The sequence below is a fragment of the Scyliorhinus torazame genome, chromosome 14, assembly GCF_047496885.1.
Source record: "Scyliorhinus torazame isolate Kashiwa2021f chromosome 14, sScyTor2.1, whole genome shotgun sequence".
Classification (NCBI taxonomy): Eukaryota; Metazoa; Chordata; class Chondrichthyes; order Carcharhiniformes; family Scyliorhinidae; genus Scyliorhinus; species Scyliorhinus torazame.
Genome location: NC_092720.1, coordinates 200,342,972 through 200,359,599, shown reverse-complemented (window position 1 = coordinate 200,359,599; position 16,628 = coordinate 200,342,972). Strand labels below are relative to the sequence as shown.

The 16,628-nt window shown below is 47.5% G+C and overlaps 1 protein-coding gene across 1 annotated transcript; it reads left to right on the top strand.

Moving 5' to 3' along the window:
* The first annotated feature begins 4,954 nt into the window (after positions 1-4,954).
* Positions 4,955-15,149, top strand: LOC140389120 (zinc-binding protein A33-like). The gene is made up of 6 exons (XM_072473276.1): positions 4,955-5,356; positions 5,731-5,826; positions 6,636-6,869; positions 7,886-7,908; positions 7,993-8,111; positions 14,316-15,149. The coding sequence occupies exons 1-6, from the start codon at positions 4,955-4,957 to the stop codon at positions 14,831-14,833; spliced, it is 1,392 nt and encodes a 463-aa protein (XP_072329377.1). The 3' UTR covers positions 14,834-15,149.
* The last annotated feature ends 1,479 nt before the right edge of the window (positions 15,150-16,628 follow it).

Below are 16,628 nucleotides of genomic sequence, written 5' to 3'. Positions count from 1 at the left end.
CGATATGTTTCCCAGTCGGGATGGTGAGTGACTGGAAGGGAACCTCCAGGTGGTAGTATCAGGAATGAGAATATCAGAATAGGTTCCGGAGTAGGACATGTGATCATTCAGTAAGATCCTGTCTGATCATCAACACCGACTCCACTTTCCCATCCTATCCCTTCATTCTCTTTGCACTCGGGAATATGTCGATCTCTGTGTGGAATATACTCACTGACATCTCACCGAGAGAGAGAATTCCAAAGATTCACAACTCTCTCTGAGGGAAGGAATTTCTCCTCATCTCAGTCTTAAATGGACAACCCCTTATCCTGATTCTGTGACCCCCTCGTTCTGGACGAGTCTCAGCAACTACCCTGTCACGATCTCTGAGAATTGTACATGTTTCAATAAGAAACCTGTTATTCTTCTAAACTTCAAACAATATTGATCCATCCAACTCAATCCTTCCTCATATTGGAAAACCCTTTCATCCCAAGAATCAATTCCGTGAACCTTCATTGCTCCCTCTAAGGTAAGTACATGTTTCCTCAGGTACGGAGACTAAAACTGTCCACAGTCATCCAGCTGTGACCACACTCAATCCCTGTTACATTGCAGCAAGACTTATAGTCTTATACTTCAGCCCCGTTGTAATAAAGGCTAAGATACCATTTACCTTCCTAATAGTTCACTGTATCTGCTTGTTAACTTTTATTGGGTGGTGAATGTGGAGAAAGTGAGGTGATAGTGGGAGGGAGAGAGGCCGGAATTGGTTAGGGTGGAGGAGGAGTCCTGTAGGGGGCCCAGCTTCAGGGCCATGGTAACGGTGGCACTACCGTTGTCACCGAGGAGATATATGGAGAGCCCGGTTGTACAGTCCACGGTTAGGGTGTGGAACCAGCTGAGGAGACAGTTTCGGACGGAGGGGATGTCGGTGCTAACATTGTTGTGTGTGAACCACGGATTCAAATCGGGGGAGACGGATGGCATGTACAGGAGGTGGAGAGAGGTGGGTTTGATGAGGGCCAAGGATTTATATTTGGAGGAGAGGTTTGCCAGTCTGGAAGAGCTGTGGGAGAGGGGAGAGCTCCCGAGGGGAGTGATTTTAGGTATCTACAAGTGAGTGACTTTGCACGGATGGTGTGTAAAGGGTTCCCCAGGCTGCCAAAGTATGTCCCATTGAAACGGCTGCTGCTTCCGGACATGGAGGAGGAGGGTAGGATTGGGGACATATACGGGTGGCTGGGGGAGCAGGGGAAATGCACATGGTGAGGATTCAGGAGAAATGGGAGGAGGAGTTGGGGGAGAGATTAGGTGGAGAGTGAGGTGCTGGGTGGGGTGAATTTGACCTCTTGTGCGAGACTGAGTTTGATACAGTTAAAGGTGGGATGGGATACAGTGAGTTACAGACTGGAATCTAATCGAGGGGTAGAGATGGTTTATATATAGAATAATGGATACCTGGGAGTGAGTTACAGACTGGAATCTAATCGAGGGGTTCAGATGGTTTATATATAGAATAATGGATACCTGGGAGTGAGTTACAGACTGGAATCTAATCGAGGGGTTCAGATGGTTTATATATAGAATAATGGATACCTGGGAGTGAGTTACAGACTGTAATCTAATCGAGGGGTTCAGATGGTTTATATATAGAATAATGGATGCCTGGGGGTGAGTTACAGACAGGAATCTAATCGAGGGGTTCAGATGGTTTAGAGATAGAATAATGGATACCTGGGAGTGAGTTACAGACTGGAATCTAATCGAGGGGTTCAGATGGTTTATATATAGAATAATGGATACCTGGGGGTGAGTTACAGACTGGAATCTAATCGAGGGGTTCAGATGGTTTATATATAGAATAATGGATACCTGGGACTGAGTTACAGACTGGAATCTAATCGAGGGGTTCAGATGGTTTATATATAGAATAATGGATACCTGGGAGTGAGTTACAGACTGGAATCTAATCGAGGAGTTCAGATGGTTTATATATAGAATAATGGATACCTGGGAGTGAGTTACAGACTGGAATCTAATTGAGGGATTCAGATGGTTTATATATAGAATAATAGATACCTGGGAGTGAGTTACACACTGGAATCTAATCGAGGGGTTTAGGTGGTTTATATATCGAATAATGGATATCTGGAAGTGAGTTACAGACTGGAATCTAATCGAGGGGTTCAGGTGATTTATATATGGAATAATGGATACCCGGGAGTGAGTCACAGACTGGAATCAAATCGAGGGGTTCAGATGGTTTATATATAGAATGATGGATACCTGGGAGTGAGTTACAGACTGGAATCAAATCGAGGGGTTCAGATCGTTTATATATAGAATGATGGATACCTGGGAGTGAGTTACAGACTGGAATCTAATCGAGGGGTTCAGATGGTTTATATATAGAATAATGGATACCCGGGAGTGAGTCACAGACTGGAATCTAATCGAGGGGTTCAGATGGTTTTTTTATAGAATAATGGATACCTGGGAGTGAGTTACAGACTGGAATCTAATCGAGGGGTTCAGATGGTTTATATATAGAATAATGGATACCCGGGAGTGAGTCACAGACTGGAATCTAATCGAGGGGTTCAGATGGTTCATATAGAGAATAGTGGGCAGCACTGTAGCACAGTGGTTAGCACTGTTGCTACACAGCTCCAGGGTCCCTGGAGCGATTCCCTACTTGGGCCACTGTCTGTGTGGATCCACAGGTTCTCCCTGTGTCTGTGTGGGTTTCCTCCGGGTGCTCCGGTTTCCTCCTACAAGCCCCGAAAGATGTGCTGTTAGGTAATTTGTACATTCTGAATTCTCCCTCTGTGTACCCGAACAGGCGCCGGAATGTGGCGATAAGGGGCTTTTCACAGTAACTTCATTGCAGTGTTAATGTAAGCCGACTTGTGACAATAATAAAGATTATTATTCTTATATTTATTATGGCCTCACTCAATGATCTCCAACTGAAAGGCAGCTGACTGTGCAAGTGGTCATTCACAGTACTGCCAGCAGATGGCGGCGCTGCTCCATGTCAAGCCCTTCCAGCCAACAGGGGGAAAGTGTGGGTCAGGATGAGAGAGATCAAGGGGGGATTTCAGGAAGCGCTTCTTCACACAAAGGTTATAAAACCAAGGTGAGTAAATGGTTCAGATACAGATCAGCTATGAGCTGACTGAATGGTGGAACAGGCTGGAGGGGCTCAATACCCAACATGTTCTGTAAAATTATCCACTTTGACATGAGGATCTCAGGATATCTTTAAAAGATGAGAGACTGATAAATATTGGGAGACAGAAGGATTTGTGTATCCATGAAGTAGGAAAAGTTTGTTTAATGTATTTTATTCCAAATAAATTAAATAATACAAAAACATCAGCAACCTGGGGAACATCCTCCCCAGCACACAATGTTACAATCTGTACAAATGTTTCCATTTTACACATTCCCCCCCGCGCGACGGACAATTCCTCAAACGTGGCCACCGACGATCCCCACCGTGTGGGGATCAGAATCCCCTCAGATATGGGAGTCACTGGGAAATCCAATCGGGAATTCAGGAGAAACATCTTTATCCAGAGAGTGATTAGAATGAGGAGGTCACTGCCGTTCACTGAGAACAGGGCAGGGGACGCGGTTCAAATAGAGGGAGTGTGTCCTTGCCCACCAGCTCAGGGCTGGACTCACTCTGACTGGGTTTGGGGATGGAGACGAGGCCCTTGTTTCAGGTGAAGCAATATTTTAAATCCGGGCTCGATGTACTCACAGTGACTCCCAGTGGGATTCAATGGAAAGGGATATTGTCCAGAATGTTCAACAAGAGGCTGATTCACTGTCTCCCATTGAGTGCAGCCACCCCAGTCGAATATCCTTTAATGAGCATCACTGTCTCAGTGACATGTCTTGTGAGATGATCACTAACTGTGGGTGAGGCAATAGCAGAATCAGCTTCACGATTTGTTCAAACTAACAGAAGATTAACAAGCGGATGGAGTTGGAGGTGAACAGGAATTTAAAGATGTTATTGTGCAGTCGATGTCCCAGTTCCTGATGTGTAAATGTGATCTAGTGACTGACGGAGCCTGTCCCTTCATCACCCTCCAGTAAATGGAAGCTCTGCCTAGGTAGGGTGTGTCTTTGTGTGTGAGTATGTCTCTGTGGGTGTCTGTCTGTCTATCTGAGTGTGTGTGTCTCTCTGAGAGTGTGTGTATATGTGTGTGCCTGTCTGTGTGTGTCTATGTGTGTCTGGGTCTGTGTGTGTATTTGCGTGTGTGTCTGTCTGTGTGAGGGTGTGTGTCAGGGTCTCTGACTGGGACTGAAGACCCCCCCTCAGGACAGTTTCCAGCACAAACACTTTGATTCAGTCAGAGGCAACAACAAATTACATTTATATAGCACCTTCAATGCAGTGAAACATCCAAAGGGACCCGACAGCAGCGTGAATCAGACAACATTGAGACTGAATCTGTTGTTCGAGACGCTTCTCCCCACAGGCAGAGAATGTGCAGCATCTGAGAAATGAGCAGCTCCAACACAGCGTTGTTCCTCTTCACTCCAGTTACACAAACTCGACACCAACTTTCCATCTTCCTGTCCAGAAGCTGATCGGAGAGGTTCAGGCAGGAATGAGGGGGGAAAGATGGGCCCGGATTTGGGAGAGAGAAAGACTCTCCAGGAATTTGGGGAACAAGGGGGAGGTTGGAGATGGGGGTGGACATTTTCAAAAAGATGTTTTTTGTAAGAATGAGGGTCAGATGGGGACAGGTTGGAGAGAGAATAAGGAGGGGCTCAGGGATGAGGGAGGGGCTCCAGACACAATAAAGGGGTAAGTTTGATTTAATTCCAAAGTTCCTGACACTGAGTGTGTCACTGATCACGTGAAGTGAAATCCAGGAAGTGCAGCCCTGAACAGGAATTGAAAGTGACAGAGCTGGAACAGGGAAGGAGAGAGAGACTGAGCACTGGGATGGCGTCTCCAGATCTCACACAGGAACTAACCTGTCCCATCTGTCTGGAGATATTCACCCAGCCGGTGTCTCTGGAATGTGGACATCATTTCTGCAGCTCCTGCATCTCTCAGAGTTGGCAGAAGGTCCCGGGCGATGTTTCCTGCCCCCAGTGTCGACAGGTCTTCATCCAGAGGAATGTCAGGCCCGCTCTCACCCTGATTAACATCGTGGAGAAGTTCAGAGAGCTGAAGGTGAAGGTGACACAGCCACAGGAGGAGTTTTACTGTCAGGAACACGAAGAGAAGCTGAAACTCTTCTGTGAAGATGAACACAAAGCGATCTGTGTGGTGTGTGGGATGTCCAGAGCTCATAAGACGCACAGTGTGATCCCAATAAAGGAGGCAGCCCAGATATACAAGGTACTGGATCACTGTTACTGACACAGGTAGATGGGGAAGAGGGATAGGGTGTAAGTAATAGAGAGAGAGAGTGTTTGTCGAATGTGGGAAGGGGAAGAGAGGGCAGGAGAGAAAGGGGTAGGGAAGGGGAGAGGAATGTAAAGAGAGGGTTTGAACGAGGAAAGGATTGATTGAGGAGGGGAATTAACCTGGAGGAGGATAATTGCAATAAACAGAATTAACCCACAGCTTCTACTTTGTTTATTGAGTGTCAATCCTGAGAATATCTCCTTCTCTACCTCACTAGTCTCACTCGATTTAAAACAGCAAACTCCTCCAGAATGTGACAATGATTGTTTCCTTTGACAAACCCCTTTGTGTCCTTTCTGTCTCAGAACAAGTTAGAAACATCATTGGAAACTCTGCAGAAGCAAATGGACCTCAGTCTCCACAGTAAAAGAGAACGCGAGGATGGGATTTTACACATGAAGGTAGGAGAGTGTCCTTTAGGCTTTGTGTAAACTTCCCTGTGTTTGATATTGAGAGTGAGTGAGCTTCTCACACAGTCAGAGAGAGAGTTTTACTGAATAAAATGCTGCTGCTCCAAAGTACACTGTGGGCTGCTCCCCAAACTGCAAGATAAGGGAGCGTCTGCAAATTGCAGATTATTATGACAGTGTGAAAATGTCTTATTTTCTCTCTCAAACCAATCCCATCAATTGATTAAATAAATCTTGTCTGTAACTCACTTCCGTGTATCCATTATTCTATATATAAACCAGCTGAACCTCTCGATTAGATTCCAGTCTGTAACTCACTCCCAGGTTTCCATTATTCTATATATAAACCATCTGAACCCCTCGATTAGATTCCAGTCTGTAACTCACTCCCAGGAATCCATTATTCTATATATAAACCATCTGAACCCCTCGATTAGATTCCAGTCTGTAACTCACTCCCAGGTATCCATTATTCTATATATAAACCATCTGAACCCCTTGATTAGATTCCAGTCTGTAACTCACTCCCAGGTATCCATTATTCTATATATAAACCATCTGCATTCCGCGATTAGATTCCACTCGGTGACTCAGTCCTTGATGTCTATTATTTAATGATAAACTATTGGAATCACTGAAACATGTTTGTAACTCACTCCCACACAGCCAAAGTTCCATCAAACTGTTCAGCAGGCAGTGAGCTGTTATTATTTGTTATCCTTGCTGGATATCAATTTTTATCCCAGGGTCACTGGGATTATAAACGTTTTTTATTCCGTTCTGTATTCAACCTGTTCCAGGCTGAAGTTGACAGACTGAGAAATGAAATCAACAGTGAATTTGAAAAGATGCACAAGTTCCTGTTTGAGAAGGAGGAGCTGCTGAAAGCAGAGTTGGAGACAAGAAGCAATAAAATAATAGAGGAAATGGAGCAGAATTTAACCAAAACCATGGATGAATTGTCTTCTCTTGAAGGAGCAATAAGAGATCTAAAATCGAGGCTGGGGGTACAAGAGGCCCCAGAGTTCCTCAAGGTACAAAATCTTTTTGTCTTGTCCAGTGAAACATTCCAGAGACTGAGGGCGGGCACTCTGACCTTTAACCGCTGGGATTTGGCAAGGCCTCAGTCTGATTGGTTGGGTGATTGTTTCTTTCTGCTGTCAGTAAGGCTCCAATGGGAAATGAGGTGAGAGAATCTCAGTGTGATTCCTATACTCAGTGTAACCACGGCACTGATTGATGATTGGACTCAGAGAGAGCTGGGCTGGGAACTGGAGACGTTTACACTGCTGCAGATGGAGTTCTACTGAGGACGGGGTTAAGATGCGTTGTTAAAGTGGAGTCGGTAGATCTTTATTGAGTTGTGGGTTTGCTGTTCCTGATCCTGCGAACGCTGGATTCAAATGAAGTCTCAGCCAACAATAGTGTTGGGATTAATATCGGGGGTGGACAAGAGACACAAATTAGAGGATGTCTCGGAGGGTTGTGGAGCTGGAGGAGATTACAGAGATAGGGAGGAGTGAGGCCATGGAGGAATTTGAAAACAAGGATGAGAATTTTCAACATCAATACGTTGTTGAACCGTGAGCCAATGTAGTTCACCGACCACAGGGGTGATGGGGGCTACGGTTAGAGAGATAAGAGTGGGAACTGGTGCGGGCAGAACACCCAGCTGGACAACAGTGGAGAGGCGGTGGAGGAGGATGGTGTGATCGACCGTGTCAAAGGCTGCAGACTGATCGAGAATAATGAGGAGGTGAGAGGGGTGAAGATGTAGATTTAAAGGAGAGACAATCCCAGCTAACATGGGGACCAGCAGGGGAGTTTGGGAGATCAGTAGTTTTTGGGAAGAGGATGGAGGGGACAGGAGGTGGGTCTGATGACCAGGATGAGCTCAGAGAGGGAATGAAAGGAAAAAGTAAAAGTTATTTTCCAACTGAAATCTTGGTCTCTCAATTCTGTCCCTCTTCATAATTTCAAATCGAGATTTACAACAACAAGAACTCTTTAATCTGACTCGATCATATCTATTCTGTTTCTTTCCCCTCAGGATATTCAGGACCTGTTGATGAGGTAAGCAGGTTTCAAGAAACAGTTTTGTGATGCGATCACTCCTGTCTCTCTAACACACACTGATTTCCAGACCTGTTTTTACAGGAGTCAGATGGAGTTTCACAAGCCTGGAACTGTCTCCACTCAGTTACCTGTGGATATCGCTGGTGAACCAGTCAAATGCATCAAAGTGTGGAGGGAAATGAGAGCAGCGATTTCTCCAGGTATCATTCTCTGTATATTACCGTCTCCCTGCTGTTATCCACGTGATTAATGAGGTTTGACACACTGATGAAATGATCATAAGATCAGAAGGAATAAGAACAGGAGCAGTCCAGCCCAGTGAACCTGCTCTGATTTTTGATAAGATCATGTCTGATCGAATTGTGGCCTTTACTCCACTTTCCTGCCTGTCCCAGATGACCCTTAACCTCCTTTTTGATCAACAATCTATCGAACTCGGTCATGAATCAATGGCCCAGCCTCTGCTGGTCTCTGTGGTAGAGAATTCCAAAGACTAATAACCCTCTCCGAGAAGGAATTCCTTCTCATCTCTGTCTTGAGTAGAGGCCCCTTCATTTGATGCTGTGTCACCAACACCTCGCTTACCCCAGAGATCAAACATCCTCCCAGTATCTACCCTGACGAAGGAACTCCCTCAATATTCTGCATGTTTCAATAAGATAACCTCTTATTCTTCTAAACTCCAATGAGTACAGACCAACCTGCTCAACCTTTTCCTCATAAAACAATCCCTTCACCAGGAATCAGCCCAGTGAATCTTCTCTGAACTGTGTCCAATGAGAGTCTCTCCCTCCTGATGTAAGGGGATCAGATCTGAGCACAGTACTCAAGCTGCAGTCTCACCAATCCCCTGTACAGTTGCAGCACATCTTCCCTACTCTACACTCCATCCCTTTTCCAATAAAGGCCAACATTCCATTTGTTTTCCCCATTCCTTGCTGTACCTGGATACTAACTTTTAGTGATTCATGGTCAAGGTCCCCCAGATCCCTCTGTACTGCAGCATTCTGCCGTCTCTTTCTATTGAAATAATTTGCTGCTTTTCTATTCCTGCCAATGTTGACAACCTCCCATTTTCTCACTTTATACTCCATCTGCTAAATCTTTGTCCTCGCACTTAACCGGTCTATATCCCTCCACAGAACCTTTGTATCCTCCTCACAACTTCCCGACCAAACTTTGTGTCATCAGACAATTTAGCTCCAGTATATTCGGTTTCTTCATCCAATCAGGAATATTGATCATAAATAGTTGTATCCCCATCATTGATCAGTAATCTCAGGAATTTGCAAAGATTACAACCAATGCATCCACTTTCTCTCCAGCCCCTCCTTTAAAATCCTGGGATGCAGGACATCAGGTCCAGGGGACAAGTTGCCTTAAATCCCATTAGTTTTCCAGATACTTTTTCTCTGGTGATCATGATTGTTTTATGTTTATCCCTCCCTTTTCCCTTCTGGCTTTTCCCCAACACTGGATGACCCCAAGTGTTATTCTCTGTATATTGTTGGGTATTTTTCTTTCCCCAGGTTATAAGAAAACATTTAACGATATTCTGTCATTTCTAAGGGACATTGCCAGATCTCCGCACAGAGCGCCGATTGGTCCCCACATGCCCCGTTGTCAAGACGGATACACTTCCCCTCACTCCATATACCAATCACCATGACTACATTATGTCTCCTTCTGTGACCAATAACAACGGGGTGGGATTCTCCAAAATGGAGGCAGAGAGTCCACGCCGTTGCAAATGCCGTCGCGTGAACAGGCCGCTCCCACGTCGAATTCTGGCCCCTACAGGGGGCCAGCACGGCGCTGGAGTGGTTTGCGACACTCCAGCCGCAGATCCCGGCATGAACTGGGCGCCACTGGATCCGCGCATGTGCAGTTGCGCCAGCGCCGATGATGATATGCGCAGTGGCGCAGGTGCCTCGCGGAGCGCTCCGGACCCTCACCAACATGGCACCGGGGTTCTGGGGCCGGTCGCGCAAGGAAGTAGGCCCGGTGGGGGGAGAGGCCGGCCCGTCGATCGGTGAGACCCGATCGTGGGCCAGACCCCACGGAGCCCCCACCCCCCCTCAACAGGCCGTCCCCCCAAGTCTTTGCGACAAGTACCCGCTGGCAGCGACCAGATGTGGACGGCGCTGGTGGGACTAGGCCTCTTACACGGGGCCGCTCTGCCCACCCAGCCGGAGAATCGGCGCTCGCCATTTGCGGCGATTCTCTGAGCGGCCCGGCGCGATTCGCGCGGCGCTTGTTTCGGGGGGTGGGAGAATCACGTGCGGGGGTCGGGGCGGCGTGGTGCGATTCTCCCCATCCGGCCGGGGGTGGGGGTGAGAATCCCGCCCAGGAACTCCCAACCTAGGCAGACTTCACCTTCTGTCTCTTCCTCAGAACTTTGTCTTGTAATAAATGGAATTCGGATCAGAGAAGTGTGAGGTTAATGTATTGGGAGGGGGAAGATCTGGCAAGTGAATTGACAATAAACAAGAAGATAGTGAGAGTTGTGGAGGAACAGAGGGAGCTTTGAATTTATGTCCACAGATTCAGGACAGGTGGATAAAGTTGTGACGATAATACACCGGCTATTTTCCTCTACTGACCGAGGAATAGAAAATAGGAGCAGAGAGGTAATGTAGGAACTTTATTAAACACTAGTTAGTCTACAACTAGAGTACTTTGTATCTTTCTGGTCAATATGCTGGAGAAGTTACCGAGGAGATTAATGAGGGTGTTGGATGGATCAAAGAACTTGAGTTCTGAGTTATGATTGGATGGATTGGGGTTGTTTTCATTGGATGAGAGGAGGCTGAGGCAAGATTTAATTGACGTGTATAAAATGAGGAGTGTCCAGATAGAGTGGAGAGGAAGCCTCGATTTCCATTGGCTCGGGGTCCATGATTAGGGAGAGCAGATACAGGGTAAGCAGGAGGAGGTTTAAAGGTGTTAGGTTGATAGAGGCGGAAACCCTCATAACCATTATAAAGTAATCAGATCTGTACTGGAAGTGCAGTAACCGACAGGGTTAAGGAGCAGGAACTGGAAAACGGGATTGGGCTGGAAAATCCTTTTTCCGCCGAATCTCACAGGTTGATGTGGAATTGCCTCTTTCTGTGAATCCCAGAATGTTTCCAAAACAGGAGGTGATTGTCATAATATACACATCAGTATATGCTGGTGCAGAGACACACACTGACTGACACACTGCAAGACCAATCAACACACACAACACAGCAGCCAATCACCAGTTAGGGCACGGTCACTATAAAGACAGAGGGCACTAGTTTTCCCGCTCATTCGGGATGCAGCCTCTGAGACAGACAGAGCCCGCAGTCAGTAACACAAACATCCACCATGTGCTAGCAGTATAGGCTGGTCAGGTTAGGCATAGGTCTTCAGTCAATCTAACATAGTGTCCACCCACAGTGCAAGTATGTTTAACAGCTCTTAGTTAAATAAAATAAAGTTGTACTATTACAAGTGTTGGTAGCCTGTCGATGTTACTGCTAAGGTAATCGTAGTCTCCACAGATCCAGAGTACCCAACACATCAGTGAGTTCTGGTTCATTGAGTTCCTGCGAGCTCACTGGAAGATCAACTCACCCAGAACCATTCCTTCACCTTTTCATAGAATTTCATACAATTTACAGTGCAGAAGGAGGCCATTCAGCCCATCGAGTCTGCACCGGCCCTTGGAAAGAACACCCTATTTAGGCCCACGCCTCCACCCTATCCCCGAAACCCAATAACCTCACCTAACCTTTTGGATACTAAGGGATACTAAGCAGGACCACCTAACCTGCACATCTTTTGTGGGAGGAAACTGGAGCACCCGGAGGAAACCCATGTAAACGTGGGGAGAAAGTGCAAACGCTACACAGCCAGTCACCCAAGGCCGGAATTGAACCCGGGACCCTGGAGCTGTGAGGCAGCAGTGCTAACCACTGTGCCGCCCTGTAGCTCTGCAGATTTTTCCTCTTCAGTTACTGATTCAATTCCGTTTGAAAGCTGTGATTGAATCTGATTCCACCACAGTTCATTACTGATTGTAAACAGTCGCTGTGTGAAAAGCTTTTTTCTCACGATAATGTGGCCACTTTTGTCAACAGTTTAAATTCTGGTTCTCGTCTCCCAGTGGAATCACCTCAGCTTCACTAATCTGTGTCCGTAACTGGAGTTCCTCCTCCCAGGAATCACTGTGGTGAATGTTTCCTCCACGCTCTCTAATACCCTCACATCCTCCCTCAAGTGCGTGGGTTTCCTCCGGGTGCTCCGGTTTCCTCCCACAAGTCCCGAAAGACATGCTGTTAGGTAATTTGGACATTCTGAATTCTCCCTGTTAGGTAATTTGGACATTCTGAATTCTCCCTGTTAGGTAATTTGGACATTCTGAATTCTCCCTCTGTGTACCTGAACAGGCGCCGGAATGTGGCGACTGGGGGGATTTTCACAGTAACTTCATTGCAGTGTTAATGTAAGCCTACTTGTGACAATAAAGATTATTATTATTAGAATTAACCAGTGTTTAATACAGATATAACGTAACCTCTCTGCTTTGTCTCTCTATTCTGCGTTAATAAAGTCTAAGATGCTGCATTCTTATTAACCACTCTCTCAACTTGTCCTGTCACCCGCTAATTGTGAACTGATGTTCTGTACATCAAGGTTTAGGTCATTAATTTACACCAGGAAGAGTCAGTGTGTGAACACTGACCCCTGTGAACACTAATGTATATCTATGTCCAGTCTGAACAACCAACAACTGTCATTCACCCCATTCCATATCCATGTTGCTACTGTCCTCGTTATTCTCTACATTTTCTAGGTTTCTGTCTGTTAGGGTCCCTGTTGCCATAGAGACCAGGGAACAGCAAAGAGGTTAAAGAACAAAAGCGTGTATTGGGATAACTGAAGTAACTTCTCCGTCATTTAGATGTGAATTTTCCACTGGGATCACTCCTTCCGACTGTGAATGGAATTCCCAGTGGGAATGTAGCTGGTTGTCTGTGTTACCCCATCACTGAGTCAGACAGCTGTAGATTTCTGTCCCATTCCAGAATCTGGAGCAGAAAGTGCAGACTGGCAATCCCAGCGCAGTACTGAGGAAGTGCTGCAGTGTTGGAGGAGCCTCTTTCAGGTGAGACTTTACCCCTTCTCAGCTGGAGGTCAATGATCCAGGAGTTTGAAGAGGAGGAAGAGAACTCACCCACTGGTCCTGACTGAGATCTCAGAGAGGGTTGTAGGGCTGGAGGATGAGAGCTCACCCCCTTGTCCTGACTGAGATCTCGGAGGGGGTTGGAGGGCTGGAGGAGGTGTCAGAGATAGGGTGTGGACAGTAAGAATTTCAAGTTTGAGGCATTGCTGGGTTCAAAGCTGATGAGGATCAGTGAGCACTGGGGGGGCTGAAATTATCAACAGGGGACAACCAGTGTCAGATTCCAGTAGATTGAGTTCAGGGCGATGACCGACTTCCTACAACTTGTCTTAACCGAGGTCTTGTACTGGAGAGAGATCTTTATTCCCAGTGAATTGATGCTGATCTGAGCCGAGTGAATGGAGCTGAGGGAATGGGGAGACGTTTCTTCAGATCTCCTGGGCTGGATTCTCCGTTCCTGCATCTTAAATGCTGACACCACGATCCACGGTCTTTGACGACGGAAACATCGGTTGCGCACACGCACCGATTCCGTTACCGGTGAGGGGCTAGCACCGGCATTGCGTGAAACATCCGTGGAACACGCGGAAAATGGTGGGAGAATCGGCGGGTCCGCGCTGGACACGCGCAGGGCTGACAAGCTGCAGCTGCGCGGACGCCTACACCCCCCACACGCACACGCACCGATCGCACAGAAACGATGACACCGGTTGTCCTGGACCATGAGCCCGTCCACCCCGACACCACAGCCCCTTTCATGTCCCCCCCCAGCCCTGACAGAAGCCCCCCTCCCCCCAGCCCTGGCAGAAGCCCCCCCCGGCCAACGGCCCGGCTCTCGGCGCAGTATGGTGGCGCTGGACACTGTCCGCATGCCCACTCTCTCTCCGCAGCCGCCACGCCAGGCTCGCGAACGCTGAGACCACGCGTGGCCGCATCGTCGGGAACTCGGCCCATCGGAGGCAGAACATCGCAGGTGGGCCCGATAATTATATTCAAACTGGGTGGCGAATGCGCGGGCGCAGGTCTCGGTGACGCTGATTTGGAGGGGGCGGAGCACCGTGACCCACGGCAAACCGGCGCGTGCCGTGGTTTCGGCATCGGGGAAACGGAGATTCCGGCCCCCTGTCTCTCAGCTTCCACAGTTCCTGGGCTGAGGAAAGTGGTGATGTCCCCTCACCGTCTGTACACGTCTCGGCATTCACTCCTGTTTTTCTCACAGTAACAGCTTCCCAATTATGTTCTCTTCCAGTTCCAGCATCTCTCACCCTGGACCCAGAGACGGCACACAACAAACTCATCATTTCCCAGGATCTGACTAGTGTGAGGCACGGAAATGAGGAGCAAGATCTCCCTGATCATCCGGGAAGATTTAATGAATACTTGTATGTTTTGAGCTCCCAGAGTTTCACATCAGGGAGACACTACTGGGAGGTGGGTCTTGGAAACAAGCCTTACTGGATTGTGGGTGTCTGCAGAGAGTCTGTCAACAGGAAAGGAAAGATCATTCCTTCACCTGAGAATGGATTCTGGGTCATTGCCCGGTCTCCTGACTGCAAATCATTGAAAATCCCAGATGTCATCTCCCAGCGGAAAGTGAAACCCCGGAAGTTGGGAATTTACCTGGATTATGAGGGAGGACAGGTGTCATTTTACGATGCTGAGGACATGTCTCACCTGTACACCTTCACTGACACATTCACCGAGAAACTCTACCCCATCGTTAATCCTTGTAATCACCCTGACCCACTCACACTGCTCACTGGGTAACACAGTGGGACACGTTTTGGGAGGTCGGAGTTTTAGTGAGAAGCCTGATTCACTGTCTGAACAGCTCATGTTGTCCTGATTCTCTGCTGTGTGCTGTCAGGGGGTGAGTGTGTTTCTGTATTGTTTATTCTGTAAATTTAACTCAGATTCTCCACCCATCCCACTGTCCCTCTCTGAATATAATGGGACCCAGAAACACTGGGCTGGTATAGAATGAAGCAAAATCTCCTGAATTGTGGTAACTGTGCCCAGCTCTCGAACAATTCATTGTGAATCTTTATTTTGTTTCCTCCCTTGAATAAATGTTTTATTTGAAGACGGGACTGACACCTGGAGTGATGATTACTGATCCAGTGAATGAGCAGAAAGAATGTTTTCTCTCCTGTCTGGGATGTGGATGTCGCTGGCTGAGCCCTCGTTACCCATCCCTAATTGCCCTTGAGAAGATGGTGTAGGTACACCCACAGTGCTGTTAGGGAGGGAGTTCCAGGATTCTGACCCAGTGACAGTGAAGGAACGGCCGATATGTTTCCCAGTCGGGATGGTGAGTGACTGGAAGGGAACCTCCAGGTGGTGGCATCAGGAATGAGAATATCAGAATAGGTTCCGGAGTAGGACATGTGACCATTCAGTAAGATCCTGTCTGATCATCAGCACCGATCCACTTTTCCATCCTATCCCTTCATTCTCTTTGTACTCAGGAATATATCGATCTCTGTGTGGAATATACTCACTGACATCTCACCGAGAGAGAGAATCCCAAAGATTCACAACTCTCTCTGAGGGAAGGAATTTCTCCTCATCTCAGTCTTAAATGGACAACCCCTTATCCTGATTCTGTGACCCCCTCGTTCTGGACGAGTCTCAGCAACTACCCTGTCACGATCTCTGAGAATTGTACATGTTTCAATAAGAAACCTGTTATTCTTCTAAACTTCAAACAATATTGATCCATCCAACTCAATCCTTCCGCATATTGGAAAACCCTTTCATCCCAAGAATCAATTCCGTGAACCTTCATTGCTCCCTCTAAGGTAAGTACATGTTTCCTCAGGTACGGAGACTAAAACTGTCCACAGTCATCCAGCTGTGACCACACTCAATCCCTGTTACATTGCAGCAAGACTTATAGTCTTATACTTCAGCCCCGTTGTAATAAAGGCTGAGATACCATTTACCTTCCTAATAGTTCACTGTATCTGCTTGTTAACTTTTATTGGGTGGTGAATGTGGAGAAAGTGAGGTGAGAGTGGGAGGGAGAGAGACCGGAATGGGTTACGGTGGAGGAGGAGTCCTGTAGGGGGCCCAGATTCAGGGCCACGGTAACGGTGGCACTACCGTTGTCACCGAGGAGATATATGGAGAGCCCGGTTGTACAGTCCACGGTTAGGGTGTGGAACCAGCTGAGGAGACAGTTTCGGATGGAGGGGATGTCGGTGCTAACATTGTTGTGTGTGAACCACAGATTCAAACCGGGGGAGACGGATGGCATGTACAAGAGGTGGAGAGAGGTGGGGTTGATGAGGGCCAAGGATTTATATTTGGAGGAGAGATTTGCCAGTCTGGGAGAGCTGCGGGAGAGGGGAGAGCTCCCGAGGGGGGAGTGATTTTAGGTATCTACAAGTGAGTGACTTTGCACGGATGGTGTGTAAAGGGTTTCCCAGGCTGCCGAAGTATGTCCCATTGAAACGGCTGCTGCTTCTGGACATGGAGGAGGAGGGTAGGATCGGGGACCGATACGGGTGGCTGGGGAAGCAGGGGGAATGCACGTGATGAGGATTCAGGAGAAATGGGA

Bases quoted from the DNA above. Each gene is read 5' to 3' on its own strand.
- LOC140389120 (XM_072473276.1), top strand. From the start codon at position 4,955: ATGGCGTCTCCAGATCTCACACAGGAACTAACCTGTCCCATCTGTCTG. The intron at 5,357-5,730 runs GTACTGGATCAC...TTTCTGTCTCAG, and splicing joins AGGCAGCCCAGATATACAAG to AACAAGTTAGAAACATCATT. The intron at 5,827-6,635 runs GTAGGAGAGTGT...AACCTGTTCCAG, and splicing joins ATGGGATTTTACACATGAAG to GCTGAAGTTGACAGACTGAG.